Source organism: Manis pentadactyla, chromosome 2, assembly GCF_030020395.1.
Source record: "Manis pentadactyla isolate mManPen7 chromosome 2, mManPen7.hap1, whole genome shotgun sequence".
Classification (NCBI taxonomy): Eukaryota; Metazoa; Chordata; class Mammalia; order Pholidota; family Manidae; genus Manis; species Manis pentadactyla.
Window position 1 is genome coordinate 189,625,733 of NC_080020.1, and position 23,852 is coordinate 189,649,584.

The 23,852-nt window shown below is 36.1% G+C and overlaps 2 protein-coding genes across 8 annotated transcripts in view; one reads left to right on the plus strand and one right to left on the minus strand.

The window, feature by feature from the left end:
- Positions 1–15,312, plus strand: part of PPP4R3B (protein phosphatase 4 regulatory subunit 3B) — a 56,249-nt gene extending 40,937 nt beyond the window's left edge. For all 3 annotated transcript variants that reach the window (XM_036925989.2, XM_036925988.2, XM_036925987.2), the window contains 2 exons: positions 1,150–1,352; positions 13,686–15,312. In XM_036925989.2, the coding sequence (XP_036781884.1) occupies positions 1,150–1,352; positions 13,686–13,781 (299 nt within the window). In that variant the 3' untranslated portion in view covers positions 13,782–15,312. The remainder of the gene's footprint in view (positions 1–1,149; positions 1,353–13,685) is intronic.
- The window catches only part of CFAP36 (cilia and flagella associated protein 36), a 37,752-nt gene continuing 25,139 nt past the window's right edge, over positions 11,240–23,852 (minus strand). Inside the window, exons 6-11 of one of the 5 annotated variants that reach the window (XM_036926000.2) lie at positions 22,072–22,123; positions 21,159–21,261; positions 18,382–18,431; positions 18,053–18,202; positions 17,454–17,551; positions 11,240–11,273 (exon numbers count right to left, since the gene is read on the minus strand). In XM_036926000.2, coding sequence (XP_036781895.1) covers positions 11,255–11,273; positions 17,454–17,551; positions 18,053–18,202; positions 18,382–18,431; positions 21,159–21,261; positions 22,072–22,123 — 472 coding nt within the window. In that variant the 3' untranslated portion in view covers positions 11,240–11,254. Of the gene's footprint in view, positions 11,274–12,544; positions 12,564–17,384; positions 17,552–18,052; positions 18,203–18,381; positions 18,522–21,158; positions 21,262–22,071; positions 22,124–23,852 lie in introns of those variants that run through there. The other 4 variants (XM_036925997.2, XM_036925999.2, XM_036926001.2 and 1 more) reach the window with 4 other exon arrangements.

Genomic DNA, 23,852 nt, shown 5'->3' on the forward strand with positions numbered 1-23,852 from the left:
CCAATAATAATAGGGACTATATAGATCCATGGAAACTTTCCACAGTATCCCACCTTCTACAGCTGAGGAACTAAGGTAAAGTAACCTTGCTCTTTGAAATTTTAAAACCATTATAAAAGTTCCATAAAGATACAATATCAAGAGAAGTAAAATTTCCCATCTTTCAAATGTGTTTAACCTGTTTATAAACTAAGATCTTACTAGTATCTTGGAAAACAATCATTTTAATTCTATGACCTGAGAGATTATCATTATTGGAGTACTGTCCTACATTTATCATTTAAGTGTTTGACAAAAATTTGTATCCTAATAGGCAAAAGCTTTTCTTGAACTTTTTGTAATTTTTTGAATGTGAGATTTTACAGACATTTCTCATTAGTGAATGTTTCATTCATTTTTTATTTCCTATTTCATTGATTTTCCTGAAACTCTTGTTCCCCGCCTCACTCATTTTCCACTCATTACTCCCACAAGTTTTAATTTACTTCAGTGGGGAGGCAAATAGCCATTAAAATATCCTAAGGAATAGGTTACCTTTTAATAACTAATTGTTCTAACTTTCCTCATTAGAGGCACTGCCCTCACTACTGTCAAAAGAGGAAGTGAAGCCATACTTCAAGTCCTGCCTCCTCTTAAGAATCATATACAAAAATAGTAGCAACCAGATGTTAAAGGATAGTAGACATCTATGTCATGAAAGAGCCAGATAAAAAACCTCGAATGTTCAGGAAATAAGAGACTAACAGGCATGATCATATCATTGTCTTTAGGCATTTCTAATAATGACCTGTGGAAGGGATTATTAGGTTTTTACAAGAAGTATACAAGTGTAGAGTCAGTGAGTAAGCTTCAGGGAGACAATAAAAGGAAGAGTCAGAGGGCTAACAAGTTCTTGGAAGTGTCCTAGACAAAGCAATGAAGAATTCTAGCATAGGATGGCTGATTCTCTTGTATGTTCCTTAAGGTCCTTTCTAATCCTGAGATTGCTAAAATTCCGGTTAATAAGGATTTATCACTATCCACACCATGCTCTGCTCTTTTACCTCTTACAAAGTAAAGGCAGTTTTTATGTTTTTTAATTGTTCTTTTCTTATGCTTTTGACTTAGCAATATTTACTGAAAATATTCGAAATTTTACTTTTGCTTTAGCGAAAGAAAGTGAAGACAAGGAAAACCTTCCCAAAAGGACATCTTCCGGTGGCTTCAAATTTACTTTCTCCCACTCCACCAGTGCTGCTAATGGAACAAATAGTACTAATAGTAAATCTGTAGTGGCTCAGACACCACCAGCAAGTTCAAATGGATCCTCTTCCAAAACTACAAACTTGGCTACGTCAGTAACAACTACCAAGGTACGTGAAACTCTTCTACACACAAACTTTGCTTTTTCCATCTGTAAAATTATTACATATTTACATAAGAAAATTGGGATAATAAAATAATTTCAAGAAGAGAAAAGTTGCATATGTGGTCATCAGAACATGACTAACATGATTGACTTTTGTTTAGGTATATGGATTTATCTGATACATAATTGAAATCTTTCTATGAACACAGTTTTGTAACCTGCTTATTTATTACAAGAATTTTTCTGTTATGACATTGATGACTAGAATTTCTTTTACTTAGCTGTACCATAATTGTAAGCATTTCTTTCTTCTCCCCAGTTATATTCTGGAGCACATACATTGATTCTCATATTTAACTGATAATGACTATTCACGTTGAATTTTAAATTATTTTCTTTAATAGACAAATTGAAGGATGTTTTCACACATACTGTCAAATTCCTCTCCAGAAATTGTATACCAGTTTAAGTTACCTTAAGCATTGTATGAGTGTGCTTGGCTGACTGCAGCCTTGTCAGTGTTGTTATTATTTTTAACCTTAACCAGTTAGGTAGAGAAGTGGTATATATCTCATTCACAATTATGTGTCATTTGCTGTTAGATTTTAAATATTAGCCTTTTGAATTTCCTCTTCTGTAAGTTGGTCATAGTTTCACTTTTTAAAAATTACCTTATGTTTTTAGTATTTAATTTTAAGTGAATCTTTAGTTAAGAATATTAGCATTTTTATCATTCACATAGCAAATGTATTCCCTTTGATTACCTTTTTTTATAAAAAAGTTCATATTTTCTATGAAACTTTATTTACATTGTTACATATAACCATGTAACAAAATTATAAGGGAAGAAGAATGAGAGGAGGGAAATGTCATAGTAGTAGAAAACCTAACTGAAGTGATGCTCCTTGTTTTGAACACGAAGTACAAGTCTCAGTTTACTGTTTTAGAAAAATGTAGAATCTATTCAGTGTTACATTGAGGTGGGCTCCTTTTTTTTAATTTTTCTTTTTTTCCTTGTATCATTAATCTACAATTACATGAGGAACATTATGTCTACTAGACTCCCCCCATCACCAAGTCCCCCCCACAAACCCCATTACAGTCACTGTCCATCAGTGTACTAAGATGCTGTAGAATCACTACTTGTCTTCCCTGGGTTGCACAGCCCTCCCCGTGCACCCCCCTATATTATACACGCTAATCATAATCCCCCCTTTCTTCCCCCCCTTATCACTACCTTCCCACCCATACTCCCCAGTCCCTTTCCCTTTGGTAACTGTTAGTCCATTCTTGGGTTCTGTGAGTCTGCTGCTGTTTTGTTGCTTCAGTTTCTTCTTTGTTCTTATACTCCACATATGAGTGAAATCATTTGGTACTTGTCTTTCTCCGCCTGGCTTATTTCACTCAGCAAAATACCCTCTAGCTCCATCCATGTTGTTGCAAATGGTAGGATTTGTTTTCTTCTTATGGCTGATTAATATTCCATTGTGTATATGTACCACTTCTTCTTTATCCATTCATCTGCTGATGGACACTTAGGTTGCTTCCATTTCTTGGCTATTGTAAATAGTGCTGCGATAAACATAGGGGTGCATATGTCTTTTTCGAACTGGGCTGCTGCATTCTTAGGGTAAATTCCTAGAAGTGGAATTCCTGGGTCAAATGGTATTTCTATTTTGAGCTTTTTGAGGAACCTCCATACTGCTTTCCACAATGGTTGAACTAGTTTACATTCCCACCAGCAGTGTAGGAGGGCTCCGCTTTCTCCACAACCTCGCCAACATTTGTTGTTGTCTGTCTTTTGGATGGTTGCGAACCTTGCTGGTGTGAGGTGATATCTCATTGTGGTTTTAATTTGCATTTCTCTGATGGCTCGCAATGTGGAGCATCTTTTCATGTGTCTGTTGGCCATCTGAATTTCTTGTTTGGAGAAGTGTCTGTTCAGATCCTCTGCCCATCTTTTAATTGGATTATTTGTTTTTTGTTTGTTGAGGTGCATGAGCTCTTTATATATTTTGGATGTCAACCCTTTATCGGATCTGTCATTTATGAATATATTCTCCCATACTGCAGGATGCCTTTTTGTTCTGTTGGTGGTGTCCTTTGCTGTACAGAAGCTTTTCAGCTTGATATAGTCCCACTTGTTCATTTTTGCTTTTGTTTCCCTTGCCTGGGGAGATGTGTTCATGAAGAAGTCACTCATGTTTATGTCCAAGAGATTTTTGCCTATGTTTTTCTCTAAGAGTTTTATGGTTTCATGACTTACATTCAGGTCTTTAATCCATTTTGAATTTACTTCTGTGTATGGGGTTAGGCAGTGATCCAGTTTCATTCTTACATGTAGCTGTCCAGTTTTGCCAACACCAGCTGTTGAAGAGGCTGTCATTTCGCTATTGTATGTCCATGGCTCCTTTAGCATATATTGATTGACCATATATGTTTGGGTTAATGTTTGGAGTCTCTATTCTGTTCCACTGGTCTGTGGCTCTGTTCTTGTGCCAGTAGCAAATTGTCTTGATTACTGTGGCTTTGTAATAGAGCTTGAAATTGGAAAGCGAGATGCTCCCTGCTTTATTCTTCCTTCTCAGGATTGCTTTGGCTATTTGGGGTCTTTTGTGGTTCCATATGAATTTTAAGACTATTTGTTCCAGTTCGTTGAAGAATGTTGTTGGTATTTTGATAGGCATTGCATTGAATCTGTAGATTGCTTTAGGCAGGATGGCCATTTTGACCATATTAATTCTTCTTAGCCCAGAGCATGGAATGAGTTTCCATTTGTTAGTGTCCTCTTTAATTTCTCTTAAGAATGTCTTGTAGTTTTCAGGGTATAGGTCTTTCACTTCCTTGGTTAGGTTTATTCCTAGGTATTTTATTCTTTTTGATGCAATTGTGAATGGAATTGTTTTCCTGATTTCTCTTTCTGTTAGTCCATCATTAGTGTATAGGAAGGCAACAGATTTCTGTGTATTAATTTTGTATCCTGCAACTTTGCTGAATTCAGGTATTAGTTGTAGTGGTTTTGGAATGGAGTCATTAGGGTTTTTTATGTACAATATGTCATCTGCAAATAGTGACAGTTTGACTTCTTCTTTACCAATCTGGATGCCTTATATTTCTTTGTTTTGCCTGATTGCCGTGGCTAGAACCTCCATTACTATGTTGAATAACAATGGGGAGAGTGGGCATTCCTATCTTGTTCCCGATCTTACAGGAAAAGCTTTCAGCTTCTCACTGTTAAGTATGATGTTGGCTGTGTGTTTGTCATGTGTGGCCTTTATTATGTTGAGGTACTTGCCCTGTATACCCATTTTGTTGAGAGTTTTTATCATGAATGGATATTGAGTTTTTTCGAATGCTTTTTCAGCATCAATGGAAATGATCATGTGGTTTCTGTCCTTTATGTTGATGTGGTGGATGATGTTGATGGATTTTCGAATGTTGTAGCATCCTTGCATCCCTGAGATAAATCCCACTTGGTCATGGTGTATGATCCTCTTGATGTATTTTTTAATTCGGTTTACTAATATTTTGTTGAGTATTTTTGCATCTATGTTCATCAGGGATATTCATCTGTAATTTTCTTTTTTGATGGTGTCTTTGCCTGGTTTTTGGTATTAGAGTGATGCTGGCTTCATACAATGAGTTTGGGAGTATTCTCTCCTCTTCTATTCTTTGGAAAACTTTAAGGAGAATGGGTATTATGTCTTCTCTATATGTCTGATAAAATTCAGCGATGAATCCATCTAGCCCAGGGTTTGTTCTTGGGTAGTTTTTTGATTACCAATTCAGTTTCTTTGCTGGTAATTGATCTGTTTAGATTTTCTGTTTCTTTCTTGGTCAGTCTTGGAAGGTTGTATTTTTCTAGGAAGTTGTCCATTTCTTCTAGGTTTTCCAACTTGTTAGCATATAAATTTTCAATGTATTATCTAATAATTTTTTGTATTTCTATAGGGTCCATCGTGATTTTTCCTTTCTTGTTTCTGATTCTGTTGATGTGTGTTGATTCTCTTTTTCTCTTAAGTCTGGCTAGGGGCTTATCTATTTTGTTTATTTTTTTCAAAGAACCAGCTCTAGGTTTCATTGATTTTTTTTCTATTGTTTTATTCTTCTCAATTTTATTTATTTATTCTCTTATCTTTATTATGTCCCTCCTTCTGCTGACTTTGGGCCTCATTTGTTCGTCTTTTTCCAGTTTCAATAATTGTGACTTTAGACTATTCCTTAGGGATTGTTATTCCTTGTTTAAGTAGGCCTGGATTGCTATATACTTTCCTCTTAGAATTGCCTTCGCTGCATCCACAGAAGTTGGGGCTTTATCCTGTCGTCGTCATTTGTCTTCATATATTGCTTGATCTGTTTTTATTTCGTCATTGATCCACTGATTATGTAGAAGCATGTTGTTAAGCCTCCATGTGTTTGTGAGCCTTTTTGTTTTCTTTGTAGAATTTATTATCTAGTTTTATGCCTTTGTGGTCTGAGAAGTTGGTTGGTACAATTTCAATCTTTTTGAATTTACTGAGGCTCTTTTTGTAGCCTAGTGTGATGTCTATTTTGGAGAATGTTCCATGTGCACTTGAGAAAAATTTGTATCCTGTTGCTTTTGGGTGTAGAGTTCCGTAGATGTCTGTTACATCCATCTGTTCTAGTGTGTTGCTCAGTGCCTCTGTGTCCTTACTTATTTTCTGTTTGGTGGATCTGTCCTTTGGAGTGAATGATATGTTGAAGTCTCCTTGAAAGAATGCATTGCATTCTGTTTCCTCCTTTAATTCTGTTAGTGTTTGTTTCACATATTTTGGTGCTCTTGTATTGGGTGCATATATATTTATAACGGTTATATCCTTCTGTTGGACTGATCCCTTTATCATTATGTAATGTCCTTCTTTATCTCTTGTTACTTTCTTTGGTTTGAAGTCATTTTGTCTGATACCAGTACTGCAACACCTGCTTTTTTCTCCCTATTGTTTGCATGAAATATCTTTTTCCATCCCTTGACTTGTAGTCTGTGTATGTCTTTGGGTTTGAGGTGAGTCTCCTGTAAGCAGCATATAGATGGGTCTTGCTTTTTTACCCATTCTCTTACTCTGCGTCTTTTGGTTGGTGCATTCAGTCCATTTACATTTAGGGTGATTATTGAAAGATACGTACTTACTGCCATTGTAGGCTTTAGATTCATGGTTACCAAAGGTTCAAGGGTAGCTTCTTTAGTATCTAGTCATCTAACTTAACTCTCTTATTAAGCTGTTATAAACACAGTCTGATGATTCTTTATTTCTCTCCCTTGTTATTCCTACTCCTCCATTCTTTATATGTTAGCTGTTTTATTCTGTACTCTTTTGTGTTTCATTTGACTGCTTTTGTGAGTAGTTGATTTTATTTTTTATCTTTAGTTAGTATTTGGCTGGTCTGCTTTCTTTGCTGTGATTTTATTTTCTCTGTTAACATCTATTTAGCCATAGAAGTGCTTCCATCTAGAGCAATCCCTTTCAAATATCCTTTAGAGGTGGTTTGTGGGAGACAAATTCCCTCAACTTTTATTTGTCTGGAAATTGTTCAATCCCTCCTTCATATTTAGATGATAATCGTGCCGGATACAGTATTCTTGATTCAAGGCCCTTCTGTTTCTTTGCATTAAATATATCATGCCATTCTCTTCTGGCCTATAAGGTTTCTGTTGAGAGGTCTGATGATAGCCTGATGGTTTTTCCTTTGTAGATGACCTTTTTTCTCTCTCTGGTTGCCTTGAATACTCTGTCCTTGTCTTTGATCTTTGCCATTTTAATTATATGTCTTGGTGTTGTCCACCTTGGGTCCCTTGTGTTGGGATTTCTGTGGGCCTCCATCTCTGAGAAACTATTTCCTTCCCCAGTTTGGGGAATTTTTCCAGCAATTATTTCTTCAAAGACACTTTCTATCCCTTTTTCTCTCTCTTCTTCTTCTGGTACTCCTATAATGCGAATATTGTTCCGTTTGGATTGGTCACATAGTTCTCTTAATATTCTTTCATTCCTGGAGATCCTTTTATCTCTCTCTGCCTCAGCTTCTCTGTAATCGTTCTCTGATTTCTATTCCATTAACGGCATCTTGCACCTCATCTGGTCTGCTCTTAAGTCCTTCCAGAGATTGTTTTATTTCTGTAGTCTCTCTCCCTTCTTGGTCCTTTAGCTCTTACATATTTCTCTGCAGGTCCATCAGCATGGTTATGACCTTTATTTTGAATTCTTTTTCAGGAAGATTGTTTAAATCTATCTCTCCAGGCTGTCTCTCGGGGGTTGTCTGGGTAATTCTGGACTGGACCAAATTCTTCTGCCTTTTCATAGCGATAGAGGTAGCTGCAGGCAGGTAGCACATGTGTCAGCTGGGTGAACAAAGTCCTTTCCTGTTTGATGGTCGCCTTGCCCTTCTCCGCTGCCTGTGTTCGTTATCTGCACTCCTGGAGCAGCCTCTGGAATAATCCCCTAAGCTGCCGTGGGCTGGGTCGCCTTCAGGGTAGTCCAGAGCCCTGCGGGGATTGTCAGGCACGCCGGGTGTGCTCTCCAGCGAGAGCAGCGCCCCTTCACACCTTGCCCTGGTTTCTTCTGCCTGCGCTGGGCACCTGCGCGCTGGTGGCAGCCTTTGGGTCTAGCCCGGGCGGCCGCTTGCCGGGAGGAGAGTCTGGGCAGCTGCTGGGGGCGCTGCTGCTCCACCGCTGACACGGGCACGCACGGCCGCTCCCTGGCCGTTCAACTGCCACCGCTGGCTCGCACTCCCACTCCCAGGCCGCTCGGCCACCGCCGCTCTCAGGCTACTGGCCCGCTGTGTCGGGGGCCGCACCGGCCGGGGGAATGACTGGCAGGCTGCTTATCACCGTGAGGGGCTTCAGAGCTGCACTCCCAGCCAGTGGCTTAGGGCGCCTGGAATTCCCCGCGTTTCCCAGCTGCTGGGTTGAGTGTGTCAGGACGATTCCATCCAGCTGTGAGGTCCCTGTCCCTTTAAGACTTTCAAAAAGCAGTCGTTTTTCTTTTGTCCCAGGGGAGACGGTTGCGTGGACCCGCTAGCAGATTTTGCTGTTCCGTTTCTCTAATATCCAGCACACCATGCACTGTGTGTCTGCACTCCCAGTGCGGATTACTAGAGCTGGTTGTTTAGCAGTCCTGGGCTTTCACTCCCTCCCCGCTCCGACTCCTTTCCTCCCTTCAGGTAACTGGTGCAGGAGGCGGTACGTTCATGTCCCGCCAGACTGCAACTTGTATCTTATCCCCTTCATGAGGCGCTCAGTTCTCGCAGATGTAGATGTAGCCTGGCTGTTGTACTGTATCCACTGGTCTCTTTTTTAGGAATAGTTGTATTTGTTGTATTTTCCAAAATATATATGTTTTTGGGAGGAGATTTCTGCTGCCCTACTCATGCTGCCATCTTGGCTCCTCCCAGGTTTTTTTGTGAGGTGGGGTCTTGACTAAAAATCACGTAAGTAGCATTCTTAATGGTCTTCTATTGTTTTTGAAACATTTTATGTTTTTTAAGTAGAAGTTTTAAAATTAATTTTCACTTTTCGATAGGGCAACTCAGTGTAATACATATGGCACTCTCTTAAGAATATCTGCTGTAGAGTTAAATTGTTTGGGTTCAAATCTTGGCTCTGCCTCTTTCTATCTGTTTGACCTTGAGTAAGGTATTTCATCTCTTTGGGCCTTAGTTTTCTCATTTTTAAACAGGGATAAAATACCTCCTTTATAGGCTTAATGTGAAGATTAGATTATTTAATAACTATAAAGGGCTTAGACACTATTTGGTAAACTCAGTATATACCTTTTTTTTTTTAATCAAAGGAATATATGCACTTACTTTTAAAAGTCAAATAATTTTAAAAGAATTGAAAAAAATCAGTCCTCTCCACAGAAAGGACTTTGAATTCTTCCGTTTCATCTGTTTCTAAATAATATGTTAATACTGCCTGTTGTTTTAACAAGTTTAGACATAACTTATTAAGTTATTTTATGGTAGGTAACAACTTAGCACATCCTCACCTTTGTCCCTACATGTATCATACTTTTTGCTTAAAACAAAATCTGATAACTTTACAACTATAATGCTAATATATTCTATTTTCATGAATTGTTTTCCTGCTCTTTTTTCTGTACTGTTTTTCTTTATAACTTTTCTCCTTTCCTAGAGTAAATCATTACCAGCATTTTTTCATTTGTTTACAATAGTTATGTGCCTCTTACTAATTCTTTCAGTACCTCTCAGGTTAGTTTCCACATAGTTTCCTTGGAAACATCTCTTGAAGTCTGTCATTCTGTTCCAGGCAAAATTGGTTGCTTTCTAGACTTTCTGCAAAGCTGCTGTCTTAGGCTGCTTCTGCCATCATTCTAATTGCCTCTCTCCTTTCCTTGAGTTATTACTTGTTTCTTGTATCTCCTGTCTATGTTCTCTCTTGATTTTTCCCTCTCATTTTGGTAGAGCATATCCTCTAATAGTTTCCTAAGAAAAGTATCTTAAGAGAGGTAAAATTTGAAACCTTGCACATATGAAGATGTCTTTATTCTATCCTCATACCTGATGGACAATTTAACTGAATGTAGAACCAGAAAATAATTTTCTTTCCAAAATGTGAAGTTTATTGCTGCCAAGAAATCCAAAGACATTCCTATTTCTGATCCTTTATGTGTGATTTTATTCTCTTCTTCTTAACAAACATTTGGGTTTTTTCCCTACATTCTGAAATTTTATGATGATGTACTTCGGTCATTCTCAGCTAAATATCATGTCCTTCAGTTTGGGGACATGTTATGCTTTTTAACTTATAACCTGTTGTCTGGATGTTGGGCCTTCTGGATTGGTCTCCAATTTTTCATAATTTTCTGTCCTCTTACTTTTTTTAATATTCTGTTTTCTAGGGTGTTTCCTTGAATTTTTAATTTGTTATCCTTCCCTGTAATTCTCTACTTAGGAACCAGCAAAGTTAAGTAAAAGCACTAACACACTTTTCACCCTTTTTGACACTAACAGCAGATTGCTAAATATATTTGTCCTACATCTTTTGAGGGGAGGGCAGGGAGAAAAACAGTGATTGTTCTTGGAAAACAAATTAATTGCTCAGTCACTGTAGACTATCACAGAAATTTGAAGGAGTTTACAGAAGCAAAGCACTGGTTAAATTGGCTTTCAACCTTCACAAACTGGCTTCAGCAAACAAAACATTTCTAAGTGATGGCAGGTTCTTTATTAGCAAAGGCCCCTAAGCCATTTTCACCATCAATGTTGATTGCTAAAGTCAAACTGAATGATTGTTAAATTTAAATTGGTCAGGTGTGAACTTACTTTCCTTTGCCAAGGTATCCCAAAGCTCTAACACACTTTTTAAACCACATTCTTTGAAAATTTTATAGTTTTTTAGGCTGGTGAGACATTGCTACTAATGAAATTAAAAGATTTCTTTAAAGATAAGAATGCTATAGAGACACAAAATACTCCCTTAGTTGTAGAGCTGTGAAACATGCATATTTCCTTGAGGAAAAATACTTACAAACTCTGAATGAAAAGCCATTCGTTGTTAAAAATGAAGTTCACTCTCATTAGGTCCTATTTACTAACCATGCTGTTTAGTCTATATTTTGCTGAGGTTTTTCCGCCTTCATTTTTCTATCAGTTACTGGAAGACCTGTGTTAAAGCATCTATGACCTTCTGCTTCACTAGTTCTCTTTTTAGATCTGTTGACTTTGTGCTGTATATTTTGAGGCCAGTTCTTCAGGGCATACAAATCCTAATGAAAATACTGTATTCTGCTGCCGAACCTGCCCATGGTCTAAATTTCAGCTACACATTCTTCAGTTCCCAAAGTTCTATTAGGCTGTTAGTTCAAACCTGCATTGTTGCCTTTTATGATGCCCTGCTTCCTGCAGATACTTTTCAAGCTTGATTCTCCTTCAAACATAATAAACATGGCTATTTTAGAAAAAAAAAAAAAGGAAAGCCATTAGTTGATGCTAAAACAAACTTTTTTTGCCACAGATCCACAGAAGAGAATGCTGTATCTTGCTTTTTCACATAACAAACTTATCTCGGTGAACTTTCCATATCAGGACATAACTTTCTACATACAATTCCAAAGTACAGATATACCTAAATTTATAACTAATTACTAATGATGGTTTTTAAAGTTCATTCCAGCTTAAAACCTTTGTAAATGACCTTCTACATCATCATTTCACATACATGTGTGTTTCTATATATATTATACCTTTACAGTTTTGATAATTCTTATAAAATATAAACTAAAATAGGAATAAGTAGTTAATTTCCTAACATGATATATATGGCTGCTACCAAAAGCTAGCTTTATACTTAAGGGAGACGTAATAGAAGCGTTCCCACCAGTCATGAACAAGCGAGGATATCACTATTACTGCTATTATTTAACCATTGTTCTAAGGTAGTACTGACCAATGCAGTTAGGTGAGATAAAGAAGTGAAAGTTATAAAAATTAGAAGAAATAAAAACTATCACTTTTGCTCATGATTAGAAATAATTTTTTAAATCATGTTTAAGGAAGACCTCTTCTTTATTGAATAGGGGAGATAATTCTTAAATTCCGCCTCCTTATATTTGTTAATTTGATGAATTATATAAATAGTTTACTAAATTATAATTTAACAGTTGGTTTGGTTCAGGACAAAAATGTCATTGTTTCGTCATAGGGTTTCTATTATTATCATTTGTTTTGACCACTTCTTCCCTTCTTATTGGAAGCTTTCCTCAAGGATAACTGGCATAAGCAGAATAATTGCAATCTGGTACTTGTTTTAAAACAATATATTCATAGTTGTATATCAGAAGTCTGGAATCTATAAAATTCTTCACAGGTGCATTGCTGAATTACAGGCCTTTTTTACTTCCAGTATTTCATTTTGTATTTTTGTATTTGTATTCTTTTTACAGTAAACTTTTTTAATGTATATTAATTTGTTTATGGTATGTATATGTATAGATAACAAATAAAATTGAAAATTAAATTGTGTAGCTGAATGTTTTAGATAGAATACTTATAATTCATCCTAAGCAAGATATCATTTTAGATGTTAATCATTTGGAACCGAAGTGTTTGTACATTTTGAATAATCCTAAGCATAATTAAAACTTTTCTCAATAATTTGCTGTCATCATTGTGAATATCAGACTAGTACCTTTTTATACTGTAATTATGTCTTCTATCTCTTCTCATCCAATTTGTTTAGCTTTAAAAAAACCAAATAAATGATATTAGTCATAGGAGCTAATAGCCAGTATTGAACACTACACACCAAGTACTATGCAATTGCTTTACATGTTTTGTTTTCAGTTTAATTTTCTAGGTAGTTCAATGAGGTCTAAGCACTATTACACCAATTTTACAAATAAGAAACTGAGGCATAGAAATACTAAGTCACTTGGTCAAGGTCATGGACCTAAAAGGTGGTGGAATTGGAATTTGAAGTCAGGCAGGTAGTCTACAATCAAATATTCTTAACAACTTACTGATAATGTCTCTTGCTTATCAAACTTTCAAACTATGTTACTGAGCTGAGAAAGAAGCAGAATGTCACATGTTAGTTCACAGATTCTGATTATCGTTTTAAGCTACTCAGAGGCCTTTGTTGATTAATACTACAGTGTTTCAGGTATATTCTGTTAAAGCGTTAATGTCAAATGTCTGCATTCTTTAGGTAAGAAGCTACTTTTGTTTGAAATATGATTTATTTCAGTTGTATTTTGTTTATCCCCTAGAAGTCTAAAGGATTTGAACTAAATACAGTGATTATAATAGCCCTCTTAAATCTGTGGGACATGGGATTGATTCAGAATGAATGCAAACCTGAGAATATATAATTTTCTGGGTAGAGTGTCCAGAACTTGTAATAGGATTTTAAGAGGGGTCCATGACTCATAAAAGGCCAAACACCTGAATTACCTTATTCTTACTTTTCTTTTGGTTAGAGAGAGCTAGCCCTAAATTTTTTAGTCATTAGTTTTTAGGAACCATTTCATGTGTTTATCGTCATCAGCCATTTGAAACTTCTTGAAAAGCAGAACAAAAACAATGGTGTGTACTTAGTGAGTGATGAAATATACACAAGGAACTGAGACTTAGATTTCTTGTCATTGACTGGCTCTTCTCTTTAGTTGAAAATTAGAGAAATGAACTAGTTCATCTACAAGGTCCTTCCCGCTCCACATGTCAAATTCAAATATATCTGTTTCAGATACTAGTTATTAAATAGTTTAGAAAAATATATAGTTTACAGTATCTTTAAAGTGACTGTACTAATAAGCTTTTTTTTTAGTTGCATGTGTTAAATTTTTTTTTTATTCTTCAATAGGGAAGTTTGGTTGGTTTAGTAGATTATCCAGATGATGAGGAAGATGATGATGAAGAAGAAACGTCTCCTAGGAAAAGACCTCGTCTTGGCTCATAAAATATTACTAACCCTCAACATGTGGTCTTACTAAAATGCTGCATCTGTTCAATGAGCTGAAAATCTGAATCAGAAAGCTTTCTCACTTGAACTTATAAATATACAAGGAGTAGCAAAAGACACAGTATATCAGCTAGGAGAGTTTAATTCTGTAAAAAAAAACAAAAAAAAACAAACCAGGCTTCCCAGGAATGTGATTGATTGCTAGTAATTAAGGGGTTTTCCTTTCAGGCATAATATTTCAAAAAATGGTTAGCAACCAGAATCTGGGAGATAGTGTCTCATCCAGGAAACTCTCAGATTTTGGCAAGGTCTAGGGAGGGACAAGTTTGATAAAATATTAATGCAGCATTGCTCCAGGAGTTACCTGATCTAGAAACAATTATAAACTTCAGTTGCAAACCCAATAACATTACTTGTATAATGGTGCTGGCCATGTTGTTCTTTTAATCAGTTGCCTCTTTTTAGAAGAAATTTCTATGGAAAACAAATTCAACTGTCATAAAAAATGAAGTTGTTGGGACCATTCTTTGAAGATTTAATAGAAAATTCAGCCTTATAGGTAATTGGAGGGAAGTACACCATATATTACAGGCACATGTTGAGTTTTCTACACCAGGATTTTCAGTTATGTACTTTGGTAAAAACAAGTTGGATTCAGAATGGACAGTTTTGTTAATATAAATCAGCACTTTTAGAGATAACATGCTAAGAATCAGTATGGTAGTCCAAAATGATTTCCTCTAGAAATGGGAGTGGATTAACAGTGTTTTCAACTGCCTACCAGTACAATCTTGTGAAAGATATTTTGAAGTCATTTTCTGCTTTGTTGGTGAAGTTGTCTCTCTTTCCGGAACTACAGACAAGTTTGAAAGTGTAATTTATAAAGACTACAGAGCAGTGCTGAATTAAGTGGCATTTAATACCTAGAGGCCAGTTTGACTCAAGAAATTGCTTCAGTGTCAAAGTCAATATGCAGCACAGAAAGCTTTTCCATAAACAAGGGTGTAATATGAAAGCTGCTTTTTTTTTAGAGTAAAAGCACATTCCATGTACGTAAATGAGTTTAAAATAATAAATTGAGGCAAACAGTTAAGAGGTTTTATTTTTAGAACAAGTTAACTGTAAATATTTTAATGTTAGTTTGCTCATCTATGATCTGAGATCATGCTGAAGTGCGAAAAATGTCCCCCAAACTACAATTTAACATATTGGGGAAAAAAAACAAAAAAATTCCAGCTACAATCTTCAGATCACCCTTGTAATGTTGTTATGGGTCCATTTTTCCTGGAATAGCTTAAACTGAAGCAGTTTCCCCTGTTTTGGAGATTTTGTAGTTAATTTTAATTTTGGCTATTGTTTGGAAAAAACGGGCTGTTCGTGTAGATATGAAGTATAGTTTTTCCATAAAACAGATGTTTATTTTGTATTAAAAATACCACTGTACTTGTTTTACACCATTTGTATACATGTGGTGATATTAATGCTGAACTGTAAAATTCAGGAATTAAAATGTGACCCTGTAATTCTATGATTGTTGCTTTTGTTTGGTTTGTTGTAAATATAAATGAACTCCATTTTGAGATATATCCTTTTTACAGTATCTTTCAAAAACCAATAAATTATCCATAGATACTTACTATAAGCCACTACATCATACATCAATCTGAATGAAAGAAGTTAAACAAATGAGGGTCGACTACACTTTAAATATCACTGACTTTACTTGTAAGTTGTGCTTTGGGCAAATAAAAGTCCAGCACCAAAGCATCACAGTATGGGGCTATTTCCACCTTCGATTAAAGGTTCATATAAAAGGTTCATGAAAAAGACTTTCCACCTCATAAAACAAGTGACTCAGGATAATTTTAAACCAAGATTAGTTAGGTTACCATATGAAGACATTTTCTTTCAAGCAGGTTTTATCAAGACCCTTCACTCTTAGCTCTTATTAAATTTCCTCTTGGGATCTAAGAAGCCCAGGCCTAAAGCATTTCCCTACTTACTCTTGACTCTTGTTGATCAGGTAATTTTATTTAAGTTCCAGGAAAAGTTTTATCTTTATCTCTTACTAAGTGTTTCTTTAATTTTCCTTTCTGAAGAACTGCCATGAGTCTTAAACATTTAAATCATCATCATCATAGGAACCTTATAGCAGACATGTGAATGTTTTGTTGAGTTACTGGATAACAGTGTTCATGGCCTATGTTCACCAACAATGATATATAAGAACAAGACTTAAAATATCCCTTGAAAGAATAACATTAAGATTCCACATTTGCTATCTTAAATGACTACCCTCAGGCAGATCAGAATTTTTGTATCTTTATCTTCACTCTGTGAAGCAAGCCAGCATCCATATTTGTACGCCTGAGGTTCTCTTAAAATTATATCTGTAAACATGTATCCGATAAACTATTTTTAATAAAATGTTACATAAAACATTTATGTGTTTTAATCAGTTTTTCCTTTTTAAAAATGATGAAAACATAGCAAATGTAATGATGGTTTTCTCTGCAGGTTGAAGGTTGGAGCTAGTTTTGGTACACCTTAATATTTATAACTACATTTAAAGAGAGAAAATGGAACTACATGTTAAACCTCAGAAGAGGTCCAAAACTGGAAAAGGGGGTTCTTGTGGAGTGACACAAACAGGAAGTTTCTGACAGAAAGGTCTCTGTCATACTATTCTGGTTCCCTCAGCAAACACTACAGGAAACTATCCAGGATCATTTCACATGCAAGACCCACACCATGGCAGCATTCCTCTCAAGAGGCTCAGGAGTATTACCTTTGTTTTAATGGTAGCTTTTCTAGAAAAGAGATTGACTATTTTTAACATTCCCCATATCTATTTCCCAAGTCCTGGTTGTTCCTGCCTCAAATGTAAGATGCTAAAACCTTACCACTGCCCAAGATAACTACTCTTGATTGGATTACCTTATAACTGGTACACCCTCAACTACTCTGACACCCAATCACCACCACAGAGCAGCCACACATCTTTTTTAAAATGAATATTTTGATCATGTAGTTTTGCTTTAAAACTTTACAGTGACTTCCCACTGCCATTATAAAATTTTAAATCCTCACATTTCCCTACAAGGCCCTACAAATCAGTTCCTATCTGATTTTGTATGCTAACCCTCTCCCATCATTCTACACAGACTCTAGCCATACTGACAGCTTCTCTGTGTTTATTCTTTCTTGGTAAAGAACCTGAGTTGTTCCCTCCCTTTTCTCCCTGCAATTAGCCTTCCAGTTACCTTAAACATTGCTCTCTCAAGGAGGCTCAACCAGCACTACTTGAAACACTGCACTGTTCCCTTTTAACACTTTGCTCTTCAGGCCTTCTTCATTAGCCCCAGGAAGGCAGGGACTGTATCGACCTAGCTGACTACTATATCCTTAGCACTTGGCACAGTGCTTAGCACAAACAATAGATAACCAAGTTGGAATGGATGGATGCACTATCAATTGGATATCTATACTTTTCTCCCTTAGCATAAGCAGCTGCTTTTCCCACTGCCCTTTCCCTCAAATATTCAACAAAATAGTATCAGCTTCTCTTTGCATTTACAAACACATTTAAAACAGGTTCAATTTAAGGATTAAATAATTTATTGTTAAGAAAACTTTAACTTATGTTTTGCTAAATTGTTTTTAAATTACTTATTAATAACTTCTTCTTTAAGTTTCTCTGCAAGCAATCTCCTCTTTAGTAATGTTTGCTTCTCCTCTGCTGTCATTTCTTGTTTTTCTGTCATTTCCTTAAAAAAAAAAAAAATTGGCTACCATGAAAATGTGTTCATTTGTTTAAAATTCCCAACATACTGCCTTAACAATTAGAACCTTTTCAGTAAATAAGCCTTAAAAAAAAAGATGTACACGGACTGGGTTCCCTAAATCTCCTCTTTGCAAAATTTTCTTTAGAAAGCGTCCTGAAAGTGGTGGCTAGCGTATTGATGCTGCTCTATGATAAAATATTTCACGTGGCTCAGGTAAAATAGACTGTTAACCCTTAAGCACTCAGAGCAGGGCAACTAAGGAAATTAAAAATGTATAATGAAACTGTTACCATTTCTGCCTCACAAAATCCTCTTATCACAACCATCTGCCTAAAAAAAGACTTAGCTGGTGCTACACTGAGACAGGGAAGGTAAAATGAATGGATCTACAAGCAACATTCATTATTGAGGCTTTCTTGCACATGTCATGATTTTGAGAATTCCACCTCTGGATTTGCAGACTTCGACATACAGAAGCCATACCTCTGCTTCCCCAGCAGGTTTCCCTTTCTGCTCCGAATGTTGTATCTGCTTATTCCTCATATCCTTTCTCATGGACATCAACTTATCTCTCTTTTGCTTGAGATAGCATTCTCTTTGCCGGAGCTCTTCCATTCCAAGTGTTGATAAATTCTGGGTCAAAAAAGAAAGAATTATTAAATTTAAGTCTGCATTATCTGGCACAGACACCAACCAATTCAATTAGAAATTTAAGTTCAAGATCATAACAAAGCCAAATGTATGGCTTTTACATTGTTCCTAGTACTTTTCATTTTGTTCATAGTTCTTAAGAACTAATGTTTTTTACTTACTGCTATTGGTCCTTCAATGCTTGCATGTTCTAAACCAGGCATCTTCAGGCCTTTTTGTGGGAAAGAGGAAGTTTCAGGCATCATTTCCAGCTTTCTTGCCAAAGGTTGTACCGACTGATTAGCAAAATGCACTTTAACTTCTAGCAATGATTAGATAGAGAATAATTAGAATAGTATAAGACTTATTAAGTACTAGGCTAGGTTCAGCAAAATGAACAGTGTTAATATGTCTTTTTTTCTAACATTCATTCAATCCACACATATTGTTACAGTGCCTGCATTATGTCAGGCACTGGGTGAGAACAGTAAACAAGGTCTCTGTCTTCAAGGACTCTGAACTACAGTTTCTTATGAATAATCATGACATTTCAACAAATACCAAGCTCCTGCAGTTTACTACTATAGCTACAAAAAGACATAATTCTTGTTTCAAGATTAGAACCTCACTATAATACGAAGTTATCACACAAGACAAACAGTATACAAAAACCCCTTACTAGTAATGTAACTGGTATCCCAACTATTGCTTGCAGGTAAAAACTGTAAATGATCCTATATTTTAAGAACAGTAAGTGTGAAGCTACAATTATTTGTATTGGAAGAGTAAATGCCAGCAGTATCAATAATTTTTGTTTGTAATACATATTGAGGATAACTATAAACCTACTAACACAGTAAGAAATACAAAGATTTTAAAGTAAGTAGAACTTAGAAGCAGATAAAACATAAGTACTCAGTATTTTCCAGTTATTGGTGACTGTGCCAAGAGAATTAACATGCTAACTGCTTTTCTAAGCCATTTTTTATTATAAGGTGATTTTTTTAAAATAAAAAATGTTCAGTGTAAGTACAGGGACTGAAAGGCAGCAGAATAAGATAAGCAAAGACTCATGAAAATGATACCAAGAATTAAAAGCATGATGAGAGAACATAATATACAAGTCTCCAAATAATTAAAAATTTTGCAAGCATAGTAAAACTAAAAATAGAGCTTTGTATGAGCAAGAAACTTGCCAAAGGACCACTGCTTTAGCATGGGGTGAGTGCACTGACTGCAGTGCCAGGGGAGGTTGAAGCAGAGAAGCTCTTCAGGCTGTGGGAGTGGGACAGTAAGGGAAGTCACCATGGAAGAGATGAAGGTGGAGCTAACATTAACCAATATCGACAGGAAGCTAAATAACTAACTTAAACAGAAATAAAGATATGTTTAAACAGGTTGGTCTAATATGCAGAGTTAAACATATTGTTCTTACTAATGACGACTTAATTTAAGCAGTGGTAGGCTTAGCCCTCAAACAGGGAACCACAGAGCTGACAAAGGGAGAGTTCATTCCTAAGGGAGAAAAGTATCCCAAGCACGAGCATTTATATTCAATTCAGGTACTTGCTCTGGGAAGTGCTTGCCTTGAATTTGTTATGAACATCTTCTATATATTCACTCAGACCTACAAAGGAAAGTACTTGAAGCCAAAATACTTTAGCTTCTCTGATTTCTAGGAATGGAGAATCAGAAAACCAGCAAGCTTAAAGATCATCTCATCTCTGGCAATTCTTTGCATTAATCTGAGAACAGATGCCATCCATTTCGAGCAGAAACCAGGAAAGATATGAGCAAATGAATAAAAAGGTCAAACACCTTTAAGACTCTTCCCAAATTAGAAATTAGATCGTCATAATGGGCTCCCATCACTTTGTATGAAGTGATTCCCTGGAATATCAGATATACCCATTTTTTTTTTATTGAATAGTTTTTAAAAATTAAGATCATTACTTTTGTAATTATCTGCCATTGTTCTTGCCACTAATGTGCATAACTGAGTTACATATGGCTTGAAATTGTTTTCTATAGCTTTGCTAAAAGAACTGAACAATCAAATTTATTCCAATTATGTCAGATACAAGATTTAAACAGCATGTATAGTATGAAAAAGTTAAATATAAAAGTTCTTCTAAAGTGTAGGAGAACCCAATATTTGGAGTCAGAAGACCAAGGTAGATCCCAGTTCCACAATTTAAGAGCACAATGATGTTGGAGAAGTCACTGAACTTCCTTGAATTTCTTGTAAAAAAAAAAAGCTAATTGAAAAGTAAGGATCATAAACATACCTCACTGAGTTGTTTCTTTTAATTAAGAAAAGCACACATTGAAAACCATAGAAATCCATGATAAAATGAACTGAATTCATGATCATGATCCAATTTGTGTTTCAGAATTACTCATTTTCCTTTAAAGGAAATCAGAATATACTCAAAGTAGATTTGCCACATATTGAACCACTTCATCCACTACCATTTCTCCCACAAGGATTCTCAGAAACGATAGCTCCTGATTGAACCTATAGATAGACTGGCTACTTATTTTCTAGTCGTGCTTTAATTCATTAGGAAAATAACTTAATATTATCCTTCCAAGTGCCACTACTAACTCACCAACACCATATAATTTTGGTCAAGGAAAAGAATACCTAATGTTACGTAAACATCTTGGATGGTGTATCCATGGCACAAAGGCTGGTGGCTTGCTCAAGGAATTTTGTTCACTGTTCTGGGTTCCAGCCTTCACTTAGAAATTTGGGGGCTACACCTCTTTGTCAGCTGGGTATCCCCTACCTGCAACCTCTTTAGCTAAATTCACAAAGAATTTTTACTACCAATGGCTATATAATACTCCATCCCAGAGTTTTTGAAGGTTGAGCATGGTATGAAAAAGTAACACACACTTCACAGTTTTTATGTAGTCATATTATTAGAGAAAGTTCTGTTCACTTCAACCTTACCTGAGGGTGGGTGTGCAGTGTGTTCACCATCCCCTTGGGAATTATTCATTTTTGCATCTTCATTAACATGCGTTGGGGACTCTACTGTTTTAGCCTCTGATAACTTCAGGAATCCATAATACAATTTTAAAAATTTAGATTAAATTTTACTAATTCATCACTTAAGGGATCCAAAGATGTTAGTTCAAAAAATCACCGTCTATTAAATAAATAATGAACATGAGACCATTTTTCCAAAGTTTTTAAGATGTTTCCAGCATTAGATAGCTCCTACTTCTTGAGGTATGTAAACATTCTCATTTCAAATCATACAGTACTAAGAGTAACTAACTAGTATAGTATGGACTTTGGACTAAACAAGAAGTGTGTTCAAACCCAGGCTTCACTCTCACCACTCCTGTGATCTTGAGGAAGACACCAAGAAGTACTCTAAGATAAAACCCCTGAATGATAAGGTGCTTTTCCACTTAAAATAATCTATATGCCTAAGGAAGCCACAATTGGTTTATTTCCATTTTTAAAATGGAACAGCATCATTTAAAACAAAGAAATTTAAATCTTAGAACTAAGTAAACTGATAATTCATGTCCCCTTAAAAACAGGAAAATCTTTAATATTCTTTTATTCATCAAGTTATGGGGAATTTCTATAAAGAATCCTCCAAAATATGAGTAGTAGTATAGTTTTTTGGAGTTAATAATCAGTCTTTATTGGGAACTTAAAAAGTAGGTTGCTAGATGAATTATAAAGATAATAAAGTTAAATAGAAATGCTTAGAATTGCCAAGAAAATATCAATACTCTGAGGAACTGTGTAGTTCCACATAAGCTTAAACTTTAACAACATAAACTAAGTGTAAACAAGAGAAAAGGCAATGAAATACTTCTGTTATATTAATATGTTCTATAGGCACCTGCTTTTTTCTCTTCCTTTCTTCCTCCTGGTCATATTCTTCTTTGGATTTTCTGAAATAAACAAAAATAAGGTACAAAAGTAAATTTTCTTTTTCGGTCAAAGAACAAATAATCAACAAGCAACATGCAACTTATGCAATATGTGCGAGGAATTTTGGAAACAAAGATGGAAATAATCAGGCTTTGTTTAAAGCAGATTACAATCAACTGAGAAAAACATGCATATACAGCATAATATAATTAGTAACATAAAATACAGGTTTGCCTATTTCTGCTGCAAATGTGAAAGACCCTACCTGAACAAAGAGCAAAAGGTATGATATCCTAAACCCAAATGTGAATGGCAAATTCTGTTATTATAGACTTTGAACTCTCTCTTTAGGAAGATCAGCTATACCCCTCCTGATAAGATCCATTTCTCCCCTCATTCTAGTTTTTCCAGTGGTGTTTGAGCTATCACAAAGCTCTCCTGATTGCCATTATGCCAAAGCCCTGTTGGCTTTTGTAAAATGCTCACGGAGGTAATCTGATTTAGAAAAATAGCCAAATCAACTCTCATACATGTTCATAACTAAGCTCTATTACTTACACAGTAATACATTCCCCTCAAAAGCCTTTAAAAAATAAAATGTAAAAGTGTAATACTGATCAGTTCTCAGACCACCAATGAATCAACAGAAGCAACAAGTCTTAACTTTACTAGTCCTCTACATCTATTACCAATATCCTTAACTATCCATAAACTCAAAGCTTTCTATGTTGTCTCAGGCCCCAATTTGACCCTGCCATGGAAAGTAGGATCTGGCAGGCAAATGCCAGGCTTACCTGCACACCTGCCTCCCTCCCAGAGCCAGTCAAATCTCCTGATATTAAGCACTAAGTCCTGTGGAGTTCCTTCCACAGCTCCCCACTAGGCCCATGCTCCAAACCACCATCCTGCCTATTCTTCCTTTTAGAGCTTTGGAGCTGGGGACAAGGTGGGTAGGTGCAGAGACTACAAGATGCTAGAAGATGGTCATGAGTGTGTTACAGCTAGAAGGGACAGGCTCCCAAAGGCCAAGATCCCACTCTGCGGGTGACACAATGCCTGCAGGTACTCTTTTGCCCTAAACCTATACATTCACAAAAAAGATTTAAAAATTAGATGCTGCAATTGTTCCTCCTTTCCAAAACTCCCACAGGGTCAGGGGATGACAGGCTCAAGTCAAAAAGAAATACCCCATTAGTGGGCTGCACATTCCATGCCAGACATTTGTTTGAGAGTTATGTAAATGGGGCAAGGAAGAGACCAGCAAGACAGTCACTTGGGAAATGCACTTCCCACTATCCTCTTTCCCTCACAGGTTACCTCCCACCCAGTCAGCTATCCAGTCTGTGGGTCTGGATGTCCAGCCTCCTGCTGTGAGACACCTGGCATGAGGCACCTCTAATACCAAGATCCAGAAGCCAAGGAGTTTCCTGCTCAGCTCAGGCCACCACACCCCTTTTCCAGGCATCAGGCAATCTACTGCAGCATGTTCCCACTGATGGCTAGTTTCCTATTCCCATGATAAGAATGTAAGAATACCTTCCCATTTGGGCTCATCTGGTATGCATCATTGGAAAATAATTTTTCTTCCCATTAAGATACGTAATACATAATTATAAACAAAATTATAAGTAATTTGCCTGGTCTACATTACAGAATTTAGATATTTCACCAGGTCATAATATTTTGAGGGTAAAAAGCATGTACGCAGATCATCTTATTACTAATGATTCATTCAAAAAATAATTAAAG